Source organism: Podarcis pityusensis, assembly GCF_964106645.2.
Source record: "Podarcis pityusensis genome assembly, chromosome: 13".
NCBI classification, from domain to species: domain Eukaryota; kingdom Metazoa; phylum Chordata; class Lepidosauria; order Squamata; family Lacertidae; genus Podarcis; species Podarcis pityusensis.
Window position 1 is genome coordinate 45935807 of NC_138038.1, and position 23405 is coordinate 45959211.

General features: G+C 42.2%; 5 protein-coding genes across 5 annotated transcripts; 3 read left to right on the top strand and 2 right to left on the bottom strand.

Moving 5' to 3' along the window:
• Positions 1-282: 282 nt before the first annotated feature.
• On the bottom strand, positions 283-1260 carry LOC308461912 (olfactory receptor 6E1-like; the record flags this gene model as incomplete). The annotated part of the gene is made up of 1 exon (XM_080979082.1): positions 283-1260. The coding sequence occupies one exon, from the start codon at positions 1258-1260 to the stop codon at positions 283-285; it is 978 nt and encodes a 325-aa protein (XP_080835208.1).
• A 5278-nt stretch (positions 1261-6538) lies between these two features.
• Positions 6539-7480, bottom strand: LOC308461913 (olfactory receptor 6E1-like; the record flags this gene model as incomplete). Its single annotated transcript, XM_080979083.1, has 1 exon — positions 6539-7480. One exon carries the CDS (start codon positions 7478-7480, stop codon positions 6539-6541), a length of 942 nt encoding a protein of 313 aa, XP_080835209.1.
• A 3734-nt stretch (positions 7481-11214) lies between these two features.
• On the top strand, positions 11215-12159 carry LOC308461914 (olfactory receptor 6C74-like; the record flags this gene model as incomplete). The annotated part of the gene is made up of 1 exon (XM_080979084.1): positions 11215-12159. One exon carries the CDS (start codon positions 11215-11217, stop codon positions 12157-12159), a length of 945 nt encoding a protein of 314 aa, XP_080835210.1.
• A 5707-nt stretch (positions 12160-17866) lies between these two features.
• Positions 17867-18652, top strand: LOC308461915 (olfactory receptor 6E1-like; the record flags this gene model as incomplete). Its single annotated transcript, XM_080979085.1, has 1 exon — positions 17867-18652. One exon carries the CDS (start codon positions 17867-17869, stop codon positions 18650-18652), a length of 786 nt encoding a protein of 261 aa, XP_080835211.1.
• A 3711-nt stretch (positions 18653-22363) lies between these two features.
• Positions 22364-23308, top strand: LOC308461916 (olfactory receptor 6C74-like; the record flags this gene model as incomplete). The annotated part of the gene is made up of 1 exon (XM_080979086.1): positions 22364-23308. One exon carries the CDS (start codon positions 22364-22366, stop codon positions 23306-23308), a length of 945 nt encoding a protein of 314 aa, XP_080835212.1.
• Positions 23309-23405: the final 97 nt, after the last annotated feature.

The following is a 23405-nucleotide window of genomic DNA, read 5'->3' on the forward strand; positions in this document are numbered from 1 at the left end:
GAACTTGGAGAAACTAGTTCAGACCTCTTTCACCACTGAACTTCTCTGGTTGACTGAAGTACAACAGTAGGCCTGTGTGAGGTGGAGGGAACTAAGACTGGCAGGACAGCTTACACCATGGCATTAACCCCTTCATGCATTAATTTAACTTAAGCATATTGCTTATATGAAGCTGGTTATCCCACAATACATTACCAGAATATAAATGACATTGAGTTCCTAGAAGTTGACAAAAGAAAGTTAGTTTATAAGTACAGCTTCAGCAACCATATGTATCAATACTTACTGTTTAGTATTATTTTTTTGCTCTGATATACCTGAATCACCCTTCCAAAATGAAACAAGCTGTCTAATTGTTGCTCTCAAAGCATCTTGAACCTGTTTATTCCTCAGGCAGTATATGAATGGGATCAGAAGAGGAGAGACAACAGTGTTTAGAACAGCCACCCCTTTGCTGAAGCCTAACTCACTGGTCCCTCTTGGTTTTATGTACATGAAAATGCAACTGCCATAAGTGATGGAGACCACAGTGAAGTGAGAAACACAAGTGGAGAAAGCCTTTTGCCTCCCTGCAGTTGATGGGATGTGCATGATGGTGCAGATAATATTGATGTAGGACACAATGTTTATGGCTAAGGTCCCAAGGAGAGAAAGAACAGCAATGAGGAAACTGAGGAGCTCCAGCAGACTTGTGTCGGCACATGCAAGTTTCATCAGTGGTCCATTGTCACAGAAAAAATGGTTGATGGTGTTTGGGCCGCAAAAGGGCATCCGAAATAATACAACTGCAGGAACGATGATCAGCAACAATGCCCCAGCCCAAGACCAGAGCACTAGCAATGAGCAGATCCGATTGTTCATGATGGTAGAGTAGCGAAGAGGGTTGCAGATGGCCACATACCTGTCAATGGACATTGCTGCCAGCAGAAGGAACTCTGTGGTTCCCAGGACAAAGTACAGAAAGGACTGTGTGAAGCAACCAGCTAGAGAGATAGTCTTCTGGCCCATGGCTATGTTGGCCAAAGCTTTAGGAACAATGGCACTGGTATACCCAATCTCCACAAATGCAACATGTCGTAGGAAGAAATACATTGGGGTGTAGAGCTGTTGATTTGCCAGTGTTATTAGAACAATCAGTATGTTTCCCATTATTGTCGAAAGGTATATCCCCATTAGCAGTAGGAAAAGGATAATTTCAAGTTCATGGTTGCCCGTCAAGCCCAAGAGTATTAATTCTCTCACCATGGTGTTGTTCCTCATTTTAGGCACATCTCTGTAAGTAAAGGGACACCAATCATTTCAATACTGACCATTTAAAATAAGGACAAATGGTTCAGCTTTGATTCTTGCATTGCCACTAATATCATGAAGTATTGGATCATCTCAGGGGTTGCAGTAATGGACTTTGGGCTTTCAAATTTCAGCAGCACCCTGTGTGATGCCAACATTTGGCACCCCACCACCTCTGGCCTTCATTATAAGTTATTGCTGTGGTGCCCTCTGTGCCATCCTCTCAGCTCAGCATCCAATGTGGATGAACTGGCTGTGCTCCCCTGAATCCACCTCTGTTGGTTGTCAGCCACAGGCAAGCTGATGGCTGTTCTCTGTTGTGTCTTTCCCTCCACCCACCCCATATCTGGTAGTCAATGATCTGCTGTCTCTGTCCAAAAGGACTCATAACTACCATGTAAACCAGCCTTCACTAATGTGGTGTCCTCCAGATTTTTTGGACTACAACTCCCATTATATCCGGCAAGCACATAAATGTACCATAAAGCCTTAATCAGTTTCTGTTCTCATTTATTCTTCCAGCTAAAGATGCAGGTTGTTTTTGTTTTGTATCATGCCATTCAGAATTTATTTATATATCATATATTTCAGAACAGTTTCTTTCATATAGAATGTGACAGTCCTTCAGATACTTTGCTCTCAGGCTATTTAGAATGGCATGGATTAGGGATGGGGAACCTGTGACTTTCTCGATAACGTTAAGACTCCCGCTGCAATCTTCCATGACTATTGGCCATGCTGGGTGAGGCTGACGGCAGTTGGAGTGTAGCAACATCTGGAGAAAAACAGGTTTCCCTTACCTGGAATCCAAAGCAGAAGATTTTCATTGCACATGGGGGGGGGGGTCCTGGAAATATTAAAAGTTGATGTTCCATCCCCAGCAGACCAATGAATTAGTGTAGGCCCCTCTAGGTCACCATCCAAAGGCTCATCATAATCAATTCCATACATGATCTAATCTAAATGATGTTGTAAATATGCATGCATGTACAATCAGTTCCCTTTTAAATTTTTTGCAATACTTCGCAACACTTCTTGCACTGCCAAAACATGAGGTTGTAGTGAAATACTCACCAATTACCAGTAAAATCAAATTAGGGAGGAGAGACTATGCTCTTATTTTCACAAATGCAAACCAAGTTGTTGGAACCTGTGGCTTATGATGGTGAAGAGTAAACCATCAGTTGTGATGGTGGCAATGTTCTCCTGCTAACTAAGTAAATGGACCTTAGGCTCCCACTCCCTGTTTTCACAACCCATGAACATGCCACATCCTTAACGCTTTGTGGAGGATTACTTGCTTGCTTTCTGCACAAACTAGTTACCTTAGTAATATTTTGCTGCATTGGTGAAGACTGAAGCAATCTCTAGGTGCTGGTTCATGTTCCTAAACACATGATGCAAGAGGTATTCACTCTTTGCTTGTTAGGATACACAAGGGACATGCATATTGCTTCTCTAAAGAGCAACAGACTTATTGTTACAGATAGGTAGCCGTGTTGGTCTGCCATAGTCAAAATAAAAAAAATTCCTTCCAGTAGCACCTTAAAGACCAACTAAGTTAGTTCTTGGTATGAGCTTTCGTGTGCATGCACACTTCTTCAGATACACTGAAACAGAAGTTGCCAGATCCTTCTATATAGTGAGAAGGCGGGGAGGGGTATTACTCAGAAGGGTGGTGGGAATGGGTGATTGGCAGATAGCTGAGATGAGCCTGTTGACGACTCTTAACGACTGCAATAGGTCTTACAGGAAAAGACTTATTGTTAGTTGTATGAAAATTGCTCAGGAGGGCTTCCCATAGGCACCTGGTTGGACAAGATGGGACTTTGGCCGAATCCATCACATGCTCTAATGTTCTGCAAATGACATGCAGTGTAATGGCTTGGGTCTCTCCGACACACGCAAGACGACTCTGGCAGTTCATTATTTCAGATTTATTAATCAAATAACAAACCCTGGGTCAGAGCTCAGCTAGGCTTTGGCATCATCCGATGGCACAGTTGCAGGAGCTAAGCTCTGCCCCCTTTTCACCCAATAGGAAAACCCCCACCTTCTCTTCCTTTCCTTTTCACGCTTCTCGTAAAGTCTCGTGACCCTATGAGATTTTTGAAAGAGAGCACTGCTGGTGTTCTTGTGTCCGAGTCCATGTCTGAGCTGACAAGCTGCATTCTTTCACTCTGGCTCTCCCTTCCGGTATCTCTGTGCTCAGAGATCGCTACTGCTGCTCTCTGTAGATTCTCTCTCTCTCCCCCCCCCCACATTCCATTCCTAGCTGCTCTCTCTCTCTGTTATTTTCCTCATTCCCTGTCAGCGAAGGAGCGTAGCTGACATGTAGATTGCCTACCTAAGCTTCACTTACCTATACTGAGCTTGTACAATATGATGTGATTCCATGAATATTGTCATAACCAGGCCTTCTATGGCCCACTGCATTCAGTTTTATAATCCTTCTCCAGGCCAGAAGTGAAATAGACATTAACAGAATAAATAAATAAAAATAAGATGAATCTGTTAGAATTCCTGCTCCATGATTGCAGTCATGGGATTGTTGTCTTTCACGTGACATTATATGTTTTGACTCCACAGAGTGGGAAGTGACAGAGACAGGATGTTTATGTTACTGTGTTCCGTGAAGTGGGACTATTGTCCTTTGTTCTTTTTTTCTCTCTCTTTGCTGTCTGATGCTAGAGAGAGCGGGAGCTATGTTGCAGTGCTCCGTGTGTGTTTATATGTAAATAAAGTAGATTAGCCAAAGCGCTGAGTTGCTGAGGTCTGTCACGCGAAATGCGCAAACTCTGCGGATCCCTAAGTGTGCCGGTGTCAGTTGGCATCGGTCGCTGTGATGTTTAGGCTGAAGAAAGCTTCATAATGATCGACCAGGAGGGAGGGAACATGCCAGTTGGGCATGTGTCTCTGCCAGGGTCCTACTCGAGTGTAGGCTGAACTCCTGACAGAATCTACCCCACACAATACGACACAGAGGGACAAATTTGGTGGTGGAGGATATGAATGTCACCAGTGGGTGTGAATGTCATGAGGAGAAGGGCTTATGCTTTTGGGCACACTGAAATGGATTGACTGTACCTGAATGTTCATAAAATGATGGCGGGGGTGGGGAAGCTGGTTATCCATAGGCAGGAAAGGACTGAATGGGCAATGAATGGTGAAGGAGAAACACAAGGGAATGTTTAGTGACTGAAGAGAAGGCTGGATTGGGAAGATGTAGGGAACTAATAGAGCAAGGGACCAAGAAGAGAGGGAAATCTGAGGGAAACTCACAACATTTAATGTCTGTAGGCATTATATGCTAAGGTATTTAGTTGCGAGAGGCAAGCGTATCAGAGCTACATAAGGCCACTCAAAGTGAGTGAGGTTAACTTGGACACAATGCATTGTGCATAAAAAGCAAGGGATTCCACAAATTTACACAATTTCCTATCTGGGAAAAGGAGAAGATGGGCCAACCAGATTCCACACACAGAACTTTATCAGATCTATTTCAACATTATATATGGGACAGCACCTTCCACCTTCCAAAGGGTGCTCATTAATGGTTCATCTTCATCCTGGAGAAGAGTGACTAGTGGGGTGCCACAGGGTTCTGTCTTGGGCCCGGTCTTATTCAACATCTTTACCAACGACTTGGATGATGGACTCAAGGGCATCCTGATCAAATTTGCAGATGACACCAAACTGGGAGGGGTGGCTAACACCCCAGAGGACAGGAACACACTTCAAAACGACAGATTAGAGAACTGGGCCAAAACAAACAAGATGAACTTTAACAGGGAGAAATGTAAAGTATTGCACTTGGGCAAAAAAAATGAGAGGCACAAATACAAGATGGGTGACACCTGGCTTGAGAGCAGTACATGTGAAAAGGATCTAGGAGTCTTGGTTGACCACAAACTTGACATGAGCCAACAGTGTGACGCGGCAGCTAAAAAAGCCAATGCAATTCTGGGCTGCATCAATAGGAGTATAGCATCTAGATCAAGGGAAGTAATAGTGCCACTGTATTCTGCTCTGGTCAGACCTCACCTGGAGTACTGTGTCCAGTTCTGGGCACCACAATTCAAGAAGGACACTGACAAACTGGAACATGTCCATAGGAGGGCAACCAAAATGGTCAAAGGCCTGGAAACGATGCCTTATGAGGAACGGTTAAGGGAGCTGGGCATGTTTAGCCTGGAGAAGAGGAGGTTAAGGGGTGATATGATAGCCATGTTCAAATATATAAAAGGATGTCATATAGAGGAGGGAGAAAGGTTGTTTTCTGCTGCTCCAGAGAAGTGGACATGGAGCAATGGATCCAAACTACAAGAAAGAAGATTCCACCTAAACATTAGGAAGAACTTCCTGACAGTAAGAGCTGTTCGACAGTAGAATTTGCTGCCAAGGAGTGTGGTGGAGTCTCCTTTTTTGGAGGTCTTTAAGCAGAGGCTTGACAGCCATATGTCAGGAGTGCTCTGATGGTGTTTCCTGCTTGGCAGGGGGTTGGACTCGATGGCCCTTGTGGTCTATTCCAACTCTATGATTCTATGAAATATATATAATAGCATAATAATATAATTTGTTACATATAATCAAAAGACAGAAAAAGAATTTTAGTTTATTATTTACTTATCATTTGCTATTTAAAGCCTTATCCTAATTCTGGCTGCATAAAGTTCCTTACAAAATATACAGGTCAATGTTATCTTGCAGTTTGTTCCACCCATAGTTAACAAAAAGGGTTCAATTTTTCAATAAATTGATTACTGTGTTGTCTTCTTCCTCACATGTTAACCAGATCTGCCAATTTAACCATATGAACACCCTCTCATAACAGCATTAATCGATCAGCCAGTGTCAGAAAACAAAGATTATTCTCACTGCAGCTGATTATTGTACAGGCAGCTTCTTGTAAATGAATGGCCATCTCTCAATGCAGTAAAATAAGTCAATAATAAACATAACCAAAAGGGATTAGTTGGCAAAACATAGTCTCTCATTTCATTTATTACATGAATTATCAACTTCCAAAAAAAATGTATGTTTTGCATTTGCAAAAAATTATATTGAATTTCATCTGTTTTTTCTTATTTTATTTTTCTAAACAAAGGTATATGTTTTACTCATGTATGGTACTCGAATATAACTGGCATTCAGATATTGAAAGAAATCAAGATTCAGATTTCGAATGGGTGTCTCCATGGTCAGTGCTTAATATTAATGTTTATTCTGGTGTCAATTGAACCCCAAATCATCTTGAGTCCTTCCTAATGGCAACAAGCTGTCTACATGCTCCTCTCAAGGCATCCTGGACTTGTGTGTTCCTAAGGCAGTACATGAATGGGACAAGAAGAGGAGCCAGTACAGTGTTCAGAAGAGCCACCCCTTTGCTGTAGTCCACTTCACTATCATGGTTGGGTTTTATGTACATGAAAATGCAACTGCTGTAAGTGATGGAGACCACCGTGATGTGAGAAGCGCAAGTGGAGAAAGCCTTCTGCCTCCCTGAAGTGGATCGGATGCGCATGATGGTAGAGATAATGTGGACATAAGACACAGTATTTACAGACAAGGTCCCAAGGAGGGAGAGGGTAGCAGTGACGAAATTGAGGAGATTCAGCAGACTGGTGTCGGCACATGCAAGTTTGACCAATGGCCCATTGTCACAGAAAAAATGGTTGATGGTGTTTGGGCCGCAAAAGGGCATCCGGAATAGTACAACTGCAGGAACGATGATCAGCAACAATGCCCCAGCCCAACACCAGAGCACCAGCAATGAGCAGACCCGATTGTTCATGACGGTTGAGTAGCGAAGAGGGTTGCAGATGGCAACATACCTGTCAATGGACATTGCTGCCAGCAGAAGGAATTCTGTGGTTCCCAGGACAAAGTGCACAAAGGACTGTGTGAAGCAACCAGCTAGAGAGATAGTCTTCTGGCCAGTAGCCATGTTGTCCAGTGTTTTAGGAATAATGGCACTGGTATACCCAATCTCCACAAATGCAACGTGTCGTAGGAAGAAATACATTGGGGTGTAGAGCTGTTGATTCACCAGTGTTATTACAATTATCAGTATGTTCCCCATTATCGTCAAAAGGTATACCCCAATTAGCAGGATGAAAAGTATAATTTTAAGTTGATGGTTGTCCGTCAAACCCAACAATATAAAGTCTCTCACCATGGTGTTGTTCATCGTTGTTGGCACTTCCCTAAAAGGAATGGGAAATCAAACCTTAGAGCTGTGTTAGCCTTTAAAAAATCAATTTTAACTCTCTGCAATCGCCTGAGTGTGACTGTTTCTGATATCATGAAGAATTGGATCAGACCAGTAGATCTGTTTCAGTCCTTTAGAGACCCTACTCCCAGACTATTTAAATCAGAGATGGCCTTCCAAATATTATTGGACTTAAACCCCCATGAACCCTGAGTTGGAGTCCAGTGACATGTGAATAATCACAAGTTTACCATGCCTGGAACAGAACCAAAGCAACATATTTTCATTGAACTTGGATGGGTGGGTTGACATGGGAATTGTCTGCACTGATATGTCCACCAAAGCAGGCCCTTGCCAGTTCCCATCCAAATGCTCTTCAAAGACATCTCCATATATGATGCATCACAATAACAATAAGCATAGCTAAATCTAAATGATTCTGTGAATAAGCATCTCATATGCAAAATCATTTTCTTTTACAAAAGCAAATACTTTGCATTACCTCATTTCATCACCAAAGGCTGTAGCAAAGTACTCACCTCTTAACATCAACTTAGAAAAGGGGGTGGTGTTATCATTTGTATAGATGCAAAGTTGGTTGCTAGAACTTTCAGGCCATGGTGATGACGCTGACATTCTTCCACTAACCAGGGAGATTGAACAATTGTAAAGATTTCTCTCCTTAAGCCTATTTTTTGTGTGGCCTCTGAACATGCCACGTCCTTAACACTTTGCCAAAGAGTCTTTGCTGTCTTGGCTCACAGACTAGTGACCTCGACGATATTTTGCATTTCTCCTTCTCTTTGCGCCAGGAGTGAACACTGAAGCAACCTGGCTCATGTCCTTAAGTGCTGGTTTGTGTCCCTAAGCACATCTCACAAGAGATATCCAGTCTTTGCTTGCTAACAATACACAGTAGACACGAATGTTGCTTCTCTAAGGTGCAACAAACTTATTGTGCGTCATATGAAATAGGGTCAGGCTGAAACCAATTGTGTGTGTGGGCTTCACATAGGAACCTGGTTGGCCATTGTGGGAACAAGATACTGGACCAAAGGGGACTTTGGCCTAATCTGGCATTGTTCTTCATAGAACTATCATATTTTGGAAAGCCAGATACAGGGCATGACCCCATAAATAATAAATAATAAATGATGATGATGTTGATGTAGTGTTGTGGCCTGCCATTGCCAATTGCAGCCCAAGGGAATCAAGAGACCTGAGAACTCTCTTGCCAGCTAGAGGACTTGAATTTGGCCCGCCTGCCACTGGCATCTTGCTGGGGAGGGGGCTGTGACATGGTGTTGGTGAGTGGGGAACCAAACATAATGGATACATAGACAAAATTGACACCATCTCCCCAGCACTGTGATGGATCCTCTTCCTACAGGGTGACTGTGGTGGGTCATTCGCATCCCTGATTCCTATTGGTTGGGTAGTGGACAGGGGCATGAAAATAACATAATTGGAAATTTAAAACAAAAGTTTATATGCCAGATCTGAAGTATCTGCAGTGGCCTTAAAGGGACAAGACACACTCCCCAAAACAAATCTATGTTCAATGGACCCTTTGCACGGGGGGGGGGGGTAGGAACCACACAGCACGACTCCATACATCCAAATGCGTAATGTATATATGGTAGACCCCCACCCGCAGGCATAGCTTATACAATACCATAAAACAAACAAAAATTAATATAAAATTTATTTATGAGAAATTGATATCAAGTGATATAAAATTTATATCAAAAAGTGAGAATTTGAGGGAAAGGGGTGGGGCTTCTGCTACTTTAAGTCTGATGACTGGTAATCCCTTTATTTTGCTTCCCATCCCTGCTGTAAATAAGATAAAAAAAGATCAAAAGTTAAGTGGCTTTTCTGCTCCTTCAGGGACCAAAGTGAAGGTCCCTAGAGCATCATGATGAACTAAGAGCTAATATCTGTTGCGCTAAATGCTTGCTTAGGGACATGAAGCTGCACCATTGCCTATAAGATGTTGCGTCTGAGAAGTAAAGACTAAATATCCTTTGCACTATCTGCTCAAGGACCTGAATGGGTACCATGGAGATAGCCAGGCAATAACATTACAGAGATTGCTGGAATGCAGATTGCTGAGAATATAGTTATGGTCCTTTTGTTTTGCTTAGACAGAAAGAGAAGGTCTCTCCTTCATTGGACCTGAGAGGTCATAGCTCCAAGGCAGAGCACATATTGCGTGCAGAAGGTCCCAGGTAGGCATAGATGGGCCTTTTTTTCATTCCATGTTGAATTTGTACATATCTCCCTGTTATAGTAGGCTATTCTTACATTGTTATGGTTTTATGTTCCTATGTTCTTAAGACTTTGCTTTTATTCTACAGAAAGAAGAATGTAGATGCAAAACTTTTGGAAACCAGGAAAAAATGAATGTGAACATTTCAGTTAGGTCAGTTGGTTAGAAGGTAAAGGTAAAAGGTAAAACGTAAAAGGTAAAGGACCCCTGGATGGTTAAGTCCAATCAAAGGTGACTATGGGGTTGTGGCATTCATCTTGCTTTCAGGCCAAGGGAGTCGGCGTTTGTCCACAGACAGCTTTCCAGGTCATGTGGCCAGCATGACTAAGCCACTTCTGGCACAACAGAACACCTTGATGGAAATATTTTAATGTTTCAATATTTTAATTGTTGTATTTTAATCTTGTTTTTAAGTTGTATTCATTATACTTGTTTTTATTATTGCTTGTTAGCCGCCCTGAGCCCAGCCTTGGCTGGGGAGGGCGGGGTATAAATAAAAATTATTGTTATTGTTATTGTTATTGTTATTGTTATTAAACCAGAGCCCCCAGAAATGCCATGGACCTTCCTGCTGCCTATTTATCTACTTGCACTGGTGTGCTTTCGAACTGTTAGGCTGGCAGGAGCTGGGACAGAGCAACAGGAGCTCAGTCCATTGTGAGGAACATGGTCATGGGTTCAATGTCCATATGGGCCTCCTGCATTGCAGAGGATTGGACAAGATGACCCTCTGGGTCAATTCCAACTCTACAATTCTATGATTCTATGATCTTCCTGTTAATGTGAAGTGCAAGAGGTGTGCAGTTTACTCTGGTTTCTCTTCAGATTGTATAAATCGTTGGCCTTTGCTGAGAATTTACTATTGAGTGTCAATGGAGATGACTTTAAACTTGTATTTAAATATTGTGATCCAAAATCAGTTACTGCATAGAAAATAGGACGTTCTTGTTTTCTTTCTTGGTAACTAATTGTGAAGCATATGATTATTTAAAGCACTGTTTAAAAGAGGCATTTTTGTGTCTGCACTGTGTCTTTTGCTATCAAATTGCATGCGATGAGCCAGGGTATGGCCAAACTAGATGGCATGAGAGAGATGTGAGGAAAGCATTCTGATTCTGACTTAACTGAAAAGCAGGTTGAGAGGTTGTGGTCAGGGGGAGAACAGTGGTGTAGAAGAGGCATCACAATTCTGGTTATAAAGTTCTAGAGGCTAACTAAGTATAGACACGGCTTAGCATTTAAATTAAAGATGGATCTGTGTCTGTTCCAGCAAATCACCTATTGAATCTCCTAGCAACTGTACAGCAGAGACCTGATGGCAAAACAAACAAACAAACAAACAAACAAACAAACAAACAGCTACTTGAATTTAAAATGACTTATAGACATTGAACCCAGACTCTTCATTTCTCTTCATTTTGCTTCTAGGAATGTGCCAACAATGAGGAACAACACCATGGTGAAAGAATTCACACTTTTGGGATTTACAGACAGCCGACGAGTTGAAATTTCCCTTTTTACCCTCCTGCTTGGCATGTACATTCTGACAATAATGTGGAACACTGTGATTATCACAATCACACTTGTGAATCAACAGCTCAAAATCCCAATGTACTTCTTCCTAAGACACTTTGCAGTCTTGGAGATTGGATTTACCAGCACTGTCCTTCCGAAAGCATTGGGCAATATGGCTAATGGCCAACAGACTATCTCTCTACCTGGTTGTTTCCTACAGGTGTATCTATACCTGGGTGTGGGAACCACAGAGTTCCTTATGCTATCAGTCATGTCCATTGACAGATATGTGGCGATCTGTAACCCTCTTCGCTACTCAACCATAATGAATCATCGAACTTGCTCAGTGCTGGTGCTCTTCTCTTGGGCTGGAGGATTTTTGCTCATGATGGCTCCTGCAATTACATTACTTCAATTGTCCTTTTGTGGCCCACATGCTATAGATCATTTTTTCTGTGACATTGAACCACTGATTAAACTTGCATGCGGGGACACAAGTCTCCTGGAACTCGTGTTTCTCCTCAGTGCTATACTCTGTCTCCTTGGCACCTTGACCATAAATATTGTCTCATATACCATTATTATTTTCACCATTTTGTGCATCCCATCAACCACAAGGAGGCAGAAGGCCTTTTCCACTTGTGCTTCTCACATCATAGTGATCTCAATCACTTACGGCAGCTGCATTGTCATGTACATTAAACCCAGAGGCACAGGTGAATTAGCATTTACCAAAGGGGTGGCTCTTCTGAACACTGTTGTGTCTCCTCTTCTGAATCCCTTTGTTTACTGCCTGAGGAACAGACAGTTCCAGGATGCCCTGAAGGCTGGATTTAAGGCGCTTGTTGGATTTTTTAGGACAAGGGAATAGAACCGACCTCAAATCACACATGAAAATCAGAGATCAACTTTGGAGCAAATTGGAAAAGCTTGCATTCGCTGGATTTCTTTCAGGGGTGAATATCAATTAGAGACTGATGTTGTATGTCAGAGAATGTCTAATATGGTCCATGCAGAGGTGGATTTAGGGGAGCACAACTTGTTCTGCCATACTGGGTGCAGAGCCTCAGGGGCACCACAGTGGGACATGGCAACTATGACGTAGAATGGAATGATGTGAGAGATGGGAGAACACAGAATTTTGGCATCACACTGGGTGCTACTGAAATTTGAGAGCCTAGGGTCCACCACTGGTCCATGTCAGCTGTTTCAATTTACGCTGGTGTTTAAGAGGATCCTATTTATGTGCCATCTGAGAAGCTTTAAAATATGGAATTTTTGTAATGTTTCTTTGCATTTTTGTAACATTTTTTTGAAAGTAAATCACGTAGAACAGATTTTTTTGAAGTATGAAAAATGCAAAAGAAATAAAATAAAAAAACCTATGTAGCCTGACTGTATCGTATTTATTACAGAAGGGCCCTAACTCAGGGGTGGAGCACTTGCTCTGTATGATGAAGGTCTGAAGTTCAACATCAGACATCTCTTTTTGACAATTTTTTTACTGATTTCCCCAAAATTTTACAAATTTACTTAAATTTCAATATATATTTTTCTTAAAATTTTGACTTTCCATCCTTAACTCCATGTTTTTATTCCCACCTTATACCTACTGCTTTATATAACATACTTTATCTAATACAATTATTCTCTATTTCACTTATCATTGTTTTCATTCTACTGCTCATAATTCATATATATATATATATATATATATATATATATCCATTCTCTTTTGTAATTTAGAATATTCATTTAAACAACCTTAAAATATCCATGACTTCCTTTCTTCTCGTTCCATAGTTTATTTTGCATATCATAAATCCCTGCATATTCTACATAAACTAAACCATTCAGTATTCCATTATTACATCCATCAAAATTTATATACACTATTGAATTTATCTTAATGCTGCCCATGTTTTCAAGTGTACACAATTTCCCCTCGTATATTCAATAAACATTTTCCAGTCTTCTTTAAATGAATGTTCTTCTTGTCCTCTCATTCTATATGTTAGGTCCGCAAGTTGCACATATTCCATCAGTTTAAGTCGCTATTCGTCTTTAGTTGGGAACTCTTTTTTCCCATTTTTGGCCTAACAAAACGTGGCCTGCCGTATGGCCTACATAAATAACCTTTTTTTGACACTTGGGAATTTCTGTCTGAATTATCCCCAGCACTCTGGGTTTTTCGGGGGGAAAGTACTTTTAGGCATTCCCCCCCCCCCAATTCATTATGGATTATTTCCCAATCCTAGGTGGGTCATAAGGAAAGGGTTAAAATGAGTGTGATGTGATTGGCCAGTGGAAACTGATAGGGGGAGTTAGAGTGAGAGTGGGAGTTGTGTAAAAGTCAGTTGAGAGTTGGGATTTGGAGAAGGAAGAGGGTGGAATAGTTTGTGGGTTGGTCGAGTTGTGTTGTGAGAGAGTGAGAGGAATTGTTAGGTGGAGTCAGATAGTTAGTTGGGATAATCAGTTTGAAGTTGTTAGGAACGAATAGGACAGTTAAGGAACTAAGATCAAGAAACTGCCAAGAAAAATTAACTGAAACCATAAGCTTGTTCATGCCTATAAAATAAACTTGATTATTTGTTAATGTTAACAACTGACTGGACTCCGTGTGTACCTGTGAGAAATGGGTTGGTGGCAGCGAAGAAAGCAATTACAGTGGTGGCACAGGGTCAATAGGCCGTCAAACGTCCGGGGACCCTGTGTGATCGCCACACTCCCCAAAGGGTCTCCACCCTTCCGTGAACAGTTCAGCTCTTTTATCTCTTATTTTTGCTGTCAATCTTGCCATTTCCACACAGTCCATTAACTTCTGAAGCCATTCCTCCTTGGTTGGTTCTTCTCCTTCTTTCCATTTATGTGTGTACAGGATTCTGGCTGCTGTTGTTTCATACATAATTACAACCTCGGGTATCTCCAGTTTGGGCTGAAAGAGAAACTCCTGCCTGAAATCCCAGAGGGTCATTGCTACTCAGTACAGTGGTACCTCGGGTTAAGAACTTAATTTGTTCTGGAGGTCCGTTCTTAACCTGGAACTGTTCTTAATCTGAGGTATCACTTTAGCTAATGGGGCCTCCCGCTGTCTCCGTGTGATTTCTGTTCTCATCCTGAAGCAAAGTTCTTAACTCGAGGTACTACTTTCAGGTTAGCGGAGTCTGTAACTTGAAGCGTCTGTAACCTGAAGCGTCTGTAACCCAAGGTACCACTGTATAGAATACTGAGCTGGATGGACCAATCTTACCAGATTGGGAAGCTGGTACTTTCTGTATCCAGAAACAGATGCTCTGCTACCGAAAAGTTGCTTGAGAACTGCCTCAATTTTACAAAGGGGTTTGGGGCATCAAATCCTTACATATTCCTCAAAGTGTGGTTGCAGTTTAGCTCTCTCAATGGGATGGTGGTGGTACGCATAAAACAGCTACAGACAGATTCAGGTCTACCTGACTGTATAACATTTTGAACCTTTAACAGCACAAGTTGGCACAATTCAGACTGAGCCTTTTTGATATTCAGACAAATTATTAATTAGTGTTCCATGGTGGCTGTCAAACGCAGTCAAGCGTCAAATGGCAGCTATCAGATATGCAGACTAATTCATTGGCTAAAAAGCACACCTATGGCGTGGTGTGGTGCGTTAGAATGTTTAGACTGTTGGGCTAGGACCTGAAAGTTCAGGGTTCAAATCTCACAGCGATGAAACTCCCTGGGTTCCTTGGTACAGAAAATTAACCTCAGCCTGCTCCACCTCACAGGGTTATTAGGAAGACAATTTGGGAAGGTTAGAACCATGTGCACCATCTTGAGGTCCTTGAAAGAAAGGTGAGGCAGAAAGGCAATAAATATATAAATAAATGCTCAGTGAACCTTCGGCAAAATATTCATGGGATATCCCAGCCAATATCCGAGATCGAAACTCAGAGGAGAAAGGAGACGGTGAGAAGGAGCAAAATGATTTCAACTCTAGATCACAGAATAATAATCAGCCACATAGTAGCCACATAGTAGCCACATAGGCATACCTTGTCCCTTATGGTCTAGTTTGTGGTTGTGTGATGTGAGCCTCTTGCATCAGATGTTTTTTAATGCTCTTCTGGGAAGCAAAGCTAAAGTCCTCCTTGGTGTATTCTGACAAAATTAGAGCTAATAGATCTTGTGGTGAATGCTGGCTTGGGGATCACCATTGCCTAGAAAAGGCCACCCTCAAGCATCAAATCTGCACTTTCTGCTTAAGAAACAGAATGGGTACCATTGCATATCATAAGATTCTTCATTGTAGTGAAGGTGGAGAAATGCATGACATAAAATTTGCAGGGCTTGTTTTATGAGGTATGGAAGGGGGGATTTTCTTGAAAGCATGGAGGATATAGGCACCACTCACCGGAAAATTTGTATTCTGTATTGTAATGTATTTTGTACTGTGGTTCTAACTTTATTTGAATGTTTCATTTTTAGTTGCTAGCCTCCATGGGCTCATGAGATAGGAAGGGGAGAGAATAAGAATTCTTAGTTAAAAGCGGAGTCCAAAAAGTTCTACTCCTAGGACAAGTACTTCTGCCTGTGCAAAATATCCATCTTGTGCTTTGAACTGAAAATGTATCGCAGAATTCAGAGAAGTGTGTCCTCTGATCAATAACTCCCCATGAATAAGATTGCAGAATTTCCCTACATCCGCAGCCCCAGATTCAATAGTCACCACTTCCTATTAAAAGGATCAGGAAGCAGATGACGTTAAAGACCCCCAGATAAGAGCTTTGAGGGCCATTGCCCTTCAACTTGCAAAGCACTGGGCTAGATGGAGAAAAAGTCTGACCTTGTATAGGGCAGCTCCCTGATCTGCTTCTATAAACTTAAAACACTTTACTGGAATAGATGTGCATGGTTGGAGGCAGTAATATTTTTGCCAGTTGCGATTGAGGGCCACTGACCTGATTCATCAGGGCTCTTCTTGTGTAGTTAAGACCTTGTTTTTATTCCACAGAAGGAATAAAGTAGATGCAAAACTTCCAGAAACTGGGAGTGGGAAGAAAATACAGTAATGTGAATATCCTCCGGTTAATGTGAAATGCAAGAGGTGTGTATTTAGCTCAGAACTGACTTTTGAGTGTGAATGTAGATGGCTTGAAACCTGTATTCACATCTTGAGCTCCTAATTTTTTTATTGTTTTCTTTTTTGCATATGTGCCTATAAGCTTATCCACCTTTGATTCCCACTCTGCCCTTGGCTCACCTGTGGCTCCTATAAGGGAAATGGCTTCTACTGGCTGGCTAAACAAGTGAGGGTAGCCAATGGGCTTCAATCCTCAAGGAGTTAGAAATTTCCCCTTCATGTGAAGACAGGTTCTGGTAGATTGAGCAGATAAGACCAACAGTGGATCCAAAAGTCAAGAAGGTGGTGACTGCATGTGTTGTAGAGGGAATTGAGTGGCAGATGGGGCTCATCCACCTGGGAAGATAGCCCAACCAGAAGAAGGAAAACTCTGGTCCTAAACCTCCACTGTCTTGGGGCTACATACGCATTCATGAGAAAGGCTTTGGGAATAAACCAGCGGAAATATTCATACCTGCTGCTTTGATGGACATCACTGGGCGATCCAAAGGTACCTTTGCCATTCTTTATGCTTTTGATGTTTTGAATATTATTAGCAACTCAGTCTGCCTTACTATTTCTGCCTTATGATCACAGCCAGCATATCTTACCTCATAAGAAATTCTTTCCCATTGCTGGAGTAATGGTTGGTTTACTTTCAGTTCTTTCATCTCTTCAGTGGCGAGCAACAGGAAAATGGTTAGAGATTTTTCACGCAGAGGATTCCCTCATCTGTTTATAATTCTTATTGTCAACCATAAATCAGGCATTTTGCTCTACCTTAGACAGTTCAATGTCCACTTTTCCATTGTGTACTTCTTAATGACAGAATGTGGTACATACAAATTTTCAGACTGTAAATTTTCACTAGCAGGTAGAGGGGTCTCTCCAAGTTATATTTTTCCTTGTCCCAGAAGTGTTTAAAGAAGGGAGGGTGTGGGTCTTTCTACCTAGAGAAGGTACCGGTATTTTTGTGACTCCTCAGCTTGCCAGCTCATTCTAACTTCTGTCTGAGCCACCAGGCACAGACAGCATAAAAAGCCTCAATTAAAGCATTTGAGGTTGCTCACAAATCCCTTCTCTTTCTGAGTGATTAAAGGTCAGCCCATCTCTCTGACTATTATCAATCACCACAAAATTATCTTCTGTCAGGGGTGAGCTAACAGACAGCTGAACCGCAATTCTTCTCTCTTGAAGTCGCCACCTGGAACTGATTGTATGTGAGGCATATTATTATTCACAACAGTTTTGACCTGATTTTTTTTTTTGGGGGGGGGAATCAAAATGGAGTAGCAAAATATATTTAAAGTGGATTTGAAAATTTTGTTCCTAGTGGTTGATTTCTATTCACTTTAGTTGCAGGAATGTGCCCAAAATGTGGAACCACAGCATGGTGAGAGAATTCGTACTTTCGGGCTTTACAGACAACTGAAGAGTTGAAATCTTGCTTTTTACCTTCATATTTAGCACGTACCTTTTGACAATGACGGGGAATGCTGCGATTGTTATAATCACTTGGCTGAATCGCCAGCTCAACACCCCAATGTATTTCTTCCTCCGACACTTTGCCTTCATGGAAATTGGATTCACCACCTCTATCATTCCTAAAACATTGGCCAGCATGGCCGCTGGCCAGAAAACCATCTCTCTACCTGGTTGCTTCACACAGACCTTTTTGTACTTTGCGTTTGGAGCCACAGAGTTCCTTCTTTTGGCAGTCATGTCCATTAACAGGTACATGGCCATATGCAAACCCCTTCACTACACCACCATGATGAATGCTCGGGTCTGCAAACTGCTGGTGGTCTGCTCCTGGGTTGGGGGGTTGCTGTTTACTATGGTCCCAACAGCTGTGCTGTTTCAGATGCCCTATTGTGGCCCAAACACCATCAATAATTTTTTCTGTGACAGTGGACCACTGATGAAGCTTGCGTGTGCAAACACGAGCCTCCTGGAACTCAGATTTCTTCTCATCGCTGCACTCTGTCTCCTTGGGACCTTGACCATAAACATTGTTTCCTACGTCAACATTGTCCTCACGATCCTGCGCATCCCTTCAACCACTGGGAGGCAGAAAGCTTTCTCCACCTGCGCTTCTCACATCACCGTGGTCTCCATCACTTATGGTAGTTGCATTTTCATTTACATAAAACCAAAAGGTGTTGGTACTTTGGACTTCAGCAAAGGGGTGGCTGTTCTTAACACGATTGTGTCCCCTCTTCTGAATCCATTCATTTACTGCCTGAGAAATAGGTCCAGGATGCACTGAAAGCTGGATTTAGACAGTGTGTTGGGTTTCATTAGAAGCCAAGATGATTGCCATCAGCTGAAACCTTAAAATCAGATATTAACTGTGACAACACTGTGTTTGGAAAACATCAAACAAATTAGATCAAATTTGTTGTCAAAGAGCATAGAATGTTCACATCAGAGAGTATAGAATGTTCACATCACAGAGGAGTTTCAGCTATACATAAACAGGATACCAAGTGTTAAATGTCAGGTGCTATTCAGTAACCTAGACCGAGGTTGGGAGATTTGTTTAAGCATGGAGTCCACATTACATTCTGGGTACCTTACCAGTGGTTGGTGGGGCCGAATGGTTGTCGGGTGGAGCAATCAATGAAAATGTTACCTTTGTGCAGGAAACTAGTTTCTACACTTACTCCCACATCTAAACACCTTTAAACATCCATATCCAGGCAAGCAAGAGGCATTATCAGAGTTCAAGTATACCTCCCAGGTAGGCAGATACACTCATGAAATGTGTGAAGCAGGGACAGTGAAGGACAGTGAAAAGATCTGTGACTGGGGAGAGCCCTGGGGACCAGCTAGAGAGGCATGGAGGGCTACATCTGGCCCTCAAATCTGAGTGCCCCCAACTTGCACAATTCCAGCCCTTAGCAAAGGCAAATCAACCAGGATGATCAGAGCTGAGGAATAAACTTGCCCTTTAGTGGCAAATGCCTTAGAAATCATAGAATTGTAGAGCTTCAAGGGACCGTGAGGGTCATCTAGTCCAACCCCCTGCAATGCAAGAATCTTTTGACGAATGTGGGGCTTGAACCCACAACTCTGAGTTTAAGAGTCTTATGCTCTACTGATGATGAGATGTGCTTAGATCTGAGATTCTAATGGTTGGGTTTAATTAAGTAACTAATCATTGAATATTTACATCTCACTTTTCCTCCAGGGAGCCCAAGATGGCACACTTGGTTTTCCTCTCTCCCATTTTGCCATCACAACAACCCTGTGAGGTAGGGTTAGGCTGAGAGCCAATGAATGGCTCAATATCACACAATGGGTTTCATGGTTGAGTGGAAATTTGAACCCTCATCTTCCAGGATCAAGTGAAACCATTTTAGTATGAACCCATGGCTGTCCTCCAAAAATATGAATCTTCATGAACCATTGATCAAAATGAGAACCCACAAATCGAATAGTGGGCTGGATATTTCAAAGCAGTGGTTGACATAGTTCCATAGACTACAGATGCCCTTGGCTCAGAGTATGTAACTCTGATCTGTAACCACAATTAAATTTCACTCATTTCCATTCTAACTGAGCAGGACAGGGGCATTTGGGAGACGTTAGCAGGGACCTCCAGGGTTGGGATGTCTGTTATTTTGTCCATCCTGTCAAATGTATGAATGTATATTTGGTGGGTGAGGATGATTTTCTATGTTGTGTTTCTGAGTTTTAGTCTGGTGCTATATAAGAGGACACCTGGCTTGCCATTAGTATGTGTGAAAAGGATCTAAGGATCTTAGTAGACCACAAGTTTAATATGAGTCAACAATGTGATGCAGCAGCAAAAAAAAGGTAATGCTATCCTAGGCTACAGCAACAGAAGTCATGCTGGCCACATGACCCGGAAAACTGTCTGCGGACAAACGCTGGCTCCCTCAGCCTGTAAAGCGAGATGAATGCCGCAACCCCAGAATTGTCTGTGACTGGACTTAACTGTCAGGGGTCCTTTACCATTACCTATACAGTATTATTATTTCCACTATCATACACATCAACCACAAGGAGGCAGAAGATTTTTCCACTTGTGCTTCTCACATCATCGTGATCTCAAACACTCACGGCAGTTGCATTTCCAATTATATAAAACCCAAAGGCACAGGTGAATTAGCATTTACCAAGGGGGTTTCTCTTCTTGACATGGCTTTGCCTCCCCTTCTGAACCCATTTGTTTACTGCCTGGGGAATAGACAGGGTGCCTTGTAATCTGGCTTTGGACAGCGTGTTGGGTTTTGTGGCTACTCAAGGAGCTTGAGCTCAAACATCATCTCAAACATCAAAATATGTAAACCTTGCAGCCGACTGGATAAACCTTGCCTTTCAGTAACACAGGATTTCCTACAAGGAAATCCTTCAAGTTAATGATGTCAAGTACTGAATATTCTGTGCTGATTGTGAAAAGCTATTCAATGACAGAAATCAGGGTTGAGGGACCATGAAACTCACCAGGTGCTAGTGGGCGAGTCACTGCCTTTCATCCTACCTCACCTGACAGGCTTGTTGTATGAAAAGTGAGGAAGACAAAACCATAGTTCAAGAAGGACACTGACAAACTGGAACGTGTCCAGAGGAGGGCAACCAAAATGGTCAAAGGCCTGGAAACGATGCCTTATGAGGAACGGCTAAGGGAGCTGGGCATGTTTAGCCTGGAGAAGAGGAGGTTAAGGGGTGATATGATAGCCATGTTCAAATATATAAAAGGATGTTACATAGAGGAGGGAGAAAGGTTGTTTTCTGCTGCTCCAGAGAAGCGGACACGGAGCAATGGATCCAAACTACAAGAAAGAAGATTCCACCTAAACATTAGGAAGAACTTCCTGACAGTAAGAGCTGTTCGACAGTGGGATTTGCTGCCAAGGAGTGTGGTGGAGTCTCCTTCTTTGGAGGTCTTTAAGCAGAGGCTTGACAACCATATGTCAGGAGTGCTCTGATGGTGTTTCCTGCTTGGCAGGGGGTTGGACTCGATGGCCCTTGTGGTCTCTTCCAACTCTATCATTCTATGAAACTCACCAGGTGCTAGTGGGCCAGTCACTGCCTTACATCCTACCTCACCTGACAGGCTTGTTGTATGAAAAGTGAGGAAGACAAAACCATATGCACCACCTTTAGTTCCTTGGAAGAAAGGTGGGGGTAGATATATAAGAAGGGGAGAGGAAGGAGCTCAATAGTTTCAACTCATGACCCCAGGATAGTAACCAGCCACATAGAAGCCCTATGCACCATGACTCTTCCATCGAAGCTTGCAGTAGTAGGACAGTAGCCTCTTACATCAAATGTTCAGCAGTTTTTTCTGCTCCTCTGGGAAGCAAAGCTCATGTCCCTGTTGTGGGAAAACAAACTAATATCTCTCATGCTAAATGCTGCCTCAGGAAAAAGAAGCTGCATTCTTGCTTAGGAGAGGTTGCAACCAAGAAGCAAATAGCTCATGTTCTGTCTCCCTTAAAGAACAGACTGGGTACCATCGCTTCTCATAGGGTGTTTCCATTTTGCAAAGAAATGCATGTCCTAAATTGCAGAGTTTTGTGTGGTTAAAGAAGAAGAAGAAACTTTCTAGAGACCACTGAGGCTACAGACATCACTGTCTGAGATATTGTATGTTTTATTTTAATTTATTCCATTATTTTAACTGTGCTTTAAAATTGCAGTCCAAAAGATGTGCTATAAAATTACATCCTGTGTCAAAATGAGAGAATTATATTAAAAGAATTTATTGCCTTATTTCCGTCACAAATATGTTTGTGTTCCTGTTTATGGAATATTAAATTAAATTCCTTTTTAATGTACCATTTTCTACTTGGGACCTGACTGTGAAGTATACAACACGCCTTATTATTCACAGCACTGTGGATCTGATTGCCAGAAAAGGAAAAACAACACTTGCTTAGTATAGTTTATAAAACATTGATACTAATGAATGATTTCTGTTTACTTTAGTTGTAGGAATGTGCCCAAAATGAGGAACAGCACCACGGTGAGAGAATTCATACTTCGGGGCTTTACGGACAACCGGCAAGTTGAAATCTTGCTTTTCACCCTTCTGTTTCCCATGTATCTTTTGACAATAACTGGGAACGCTGTGATTGTTATAATCAGTCAGGTGAGTCCCCATCTCAACACCCCAATGTATTTCTTTCTTCGACACTTTGCAGTCCTAGAGATTGGATTCACCACCTCTGTCATTCCTAAAACATTGATCAACATGGCCATCGGACAGAAGACCATCTCTTTGCCTGCTTGCTTCACACAGTCCTTTCTGTATTTTGTCCTGGGTACCACAGAGTTCCTTCTGCTGGCAGTTATGTCCATTGACAGGTATGTGGCCATCTGCAACCCTCTTCACTACCCAACCATCATGAATGATCACTTGTGCTCACTGCTGGTACTCTGCTCTTGGCTAGGGGGGTTGTCACTCATTATGGTTCCAATAGTTATCCTTTTTCAGATGCCCTTTTGTGGTCCAAACACCATCAGTCATTTTTTCTGTGATAGTGGGCCACTGATGAAACTTTCATGTGCAAACACGTCTCTATTTGAACTCCTCAGTTTCCTCATTGCTTTGCTCTCTGTCCTTGGGACCTTGGCCATAACAATTGTGTCCTATATACGCATTGTCTCAACCATCATGCTCATCCCTTCAACCACAGGGAGGCAGAAGGCATTCTCTACTTGTGCTTCTCACATCATAGTGATCTCCCTCAGTTATGGTAGCTGCATTTTCATGTACATAAAACCAAAAGGCACTGGTATGTTAGACTTCAGCAAAGGGGTGGCTCTCCTGAACACTGTTGTGTCTCCCCTCCTGAATCCATTCATTTACTGCCTGAGGAACAGGCAGGTCCATGATGCCTTGAGAGCTGGATTTAGACAGTGTGTTGGACTTTGCAAGTCCCCAAGGTGATTTGGAATAGGACTGACATCAGCTTGAACATGAATATCAGGCCTTTGGTTTGCCTCCCAATAACACTGCAAGGATGGGATACCATCTATGGGTGAAT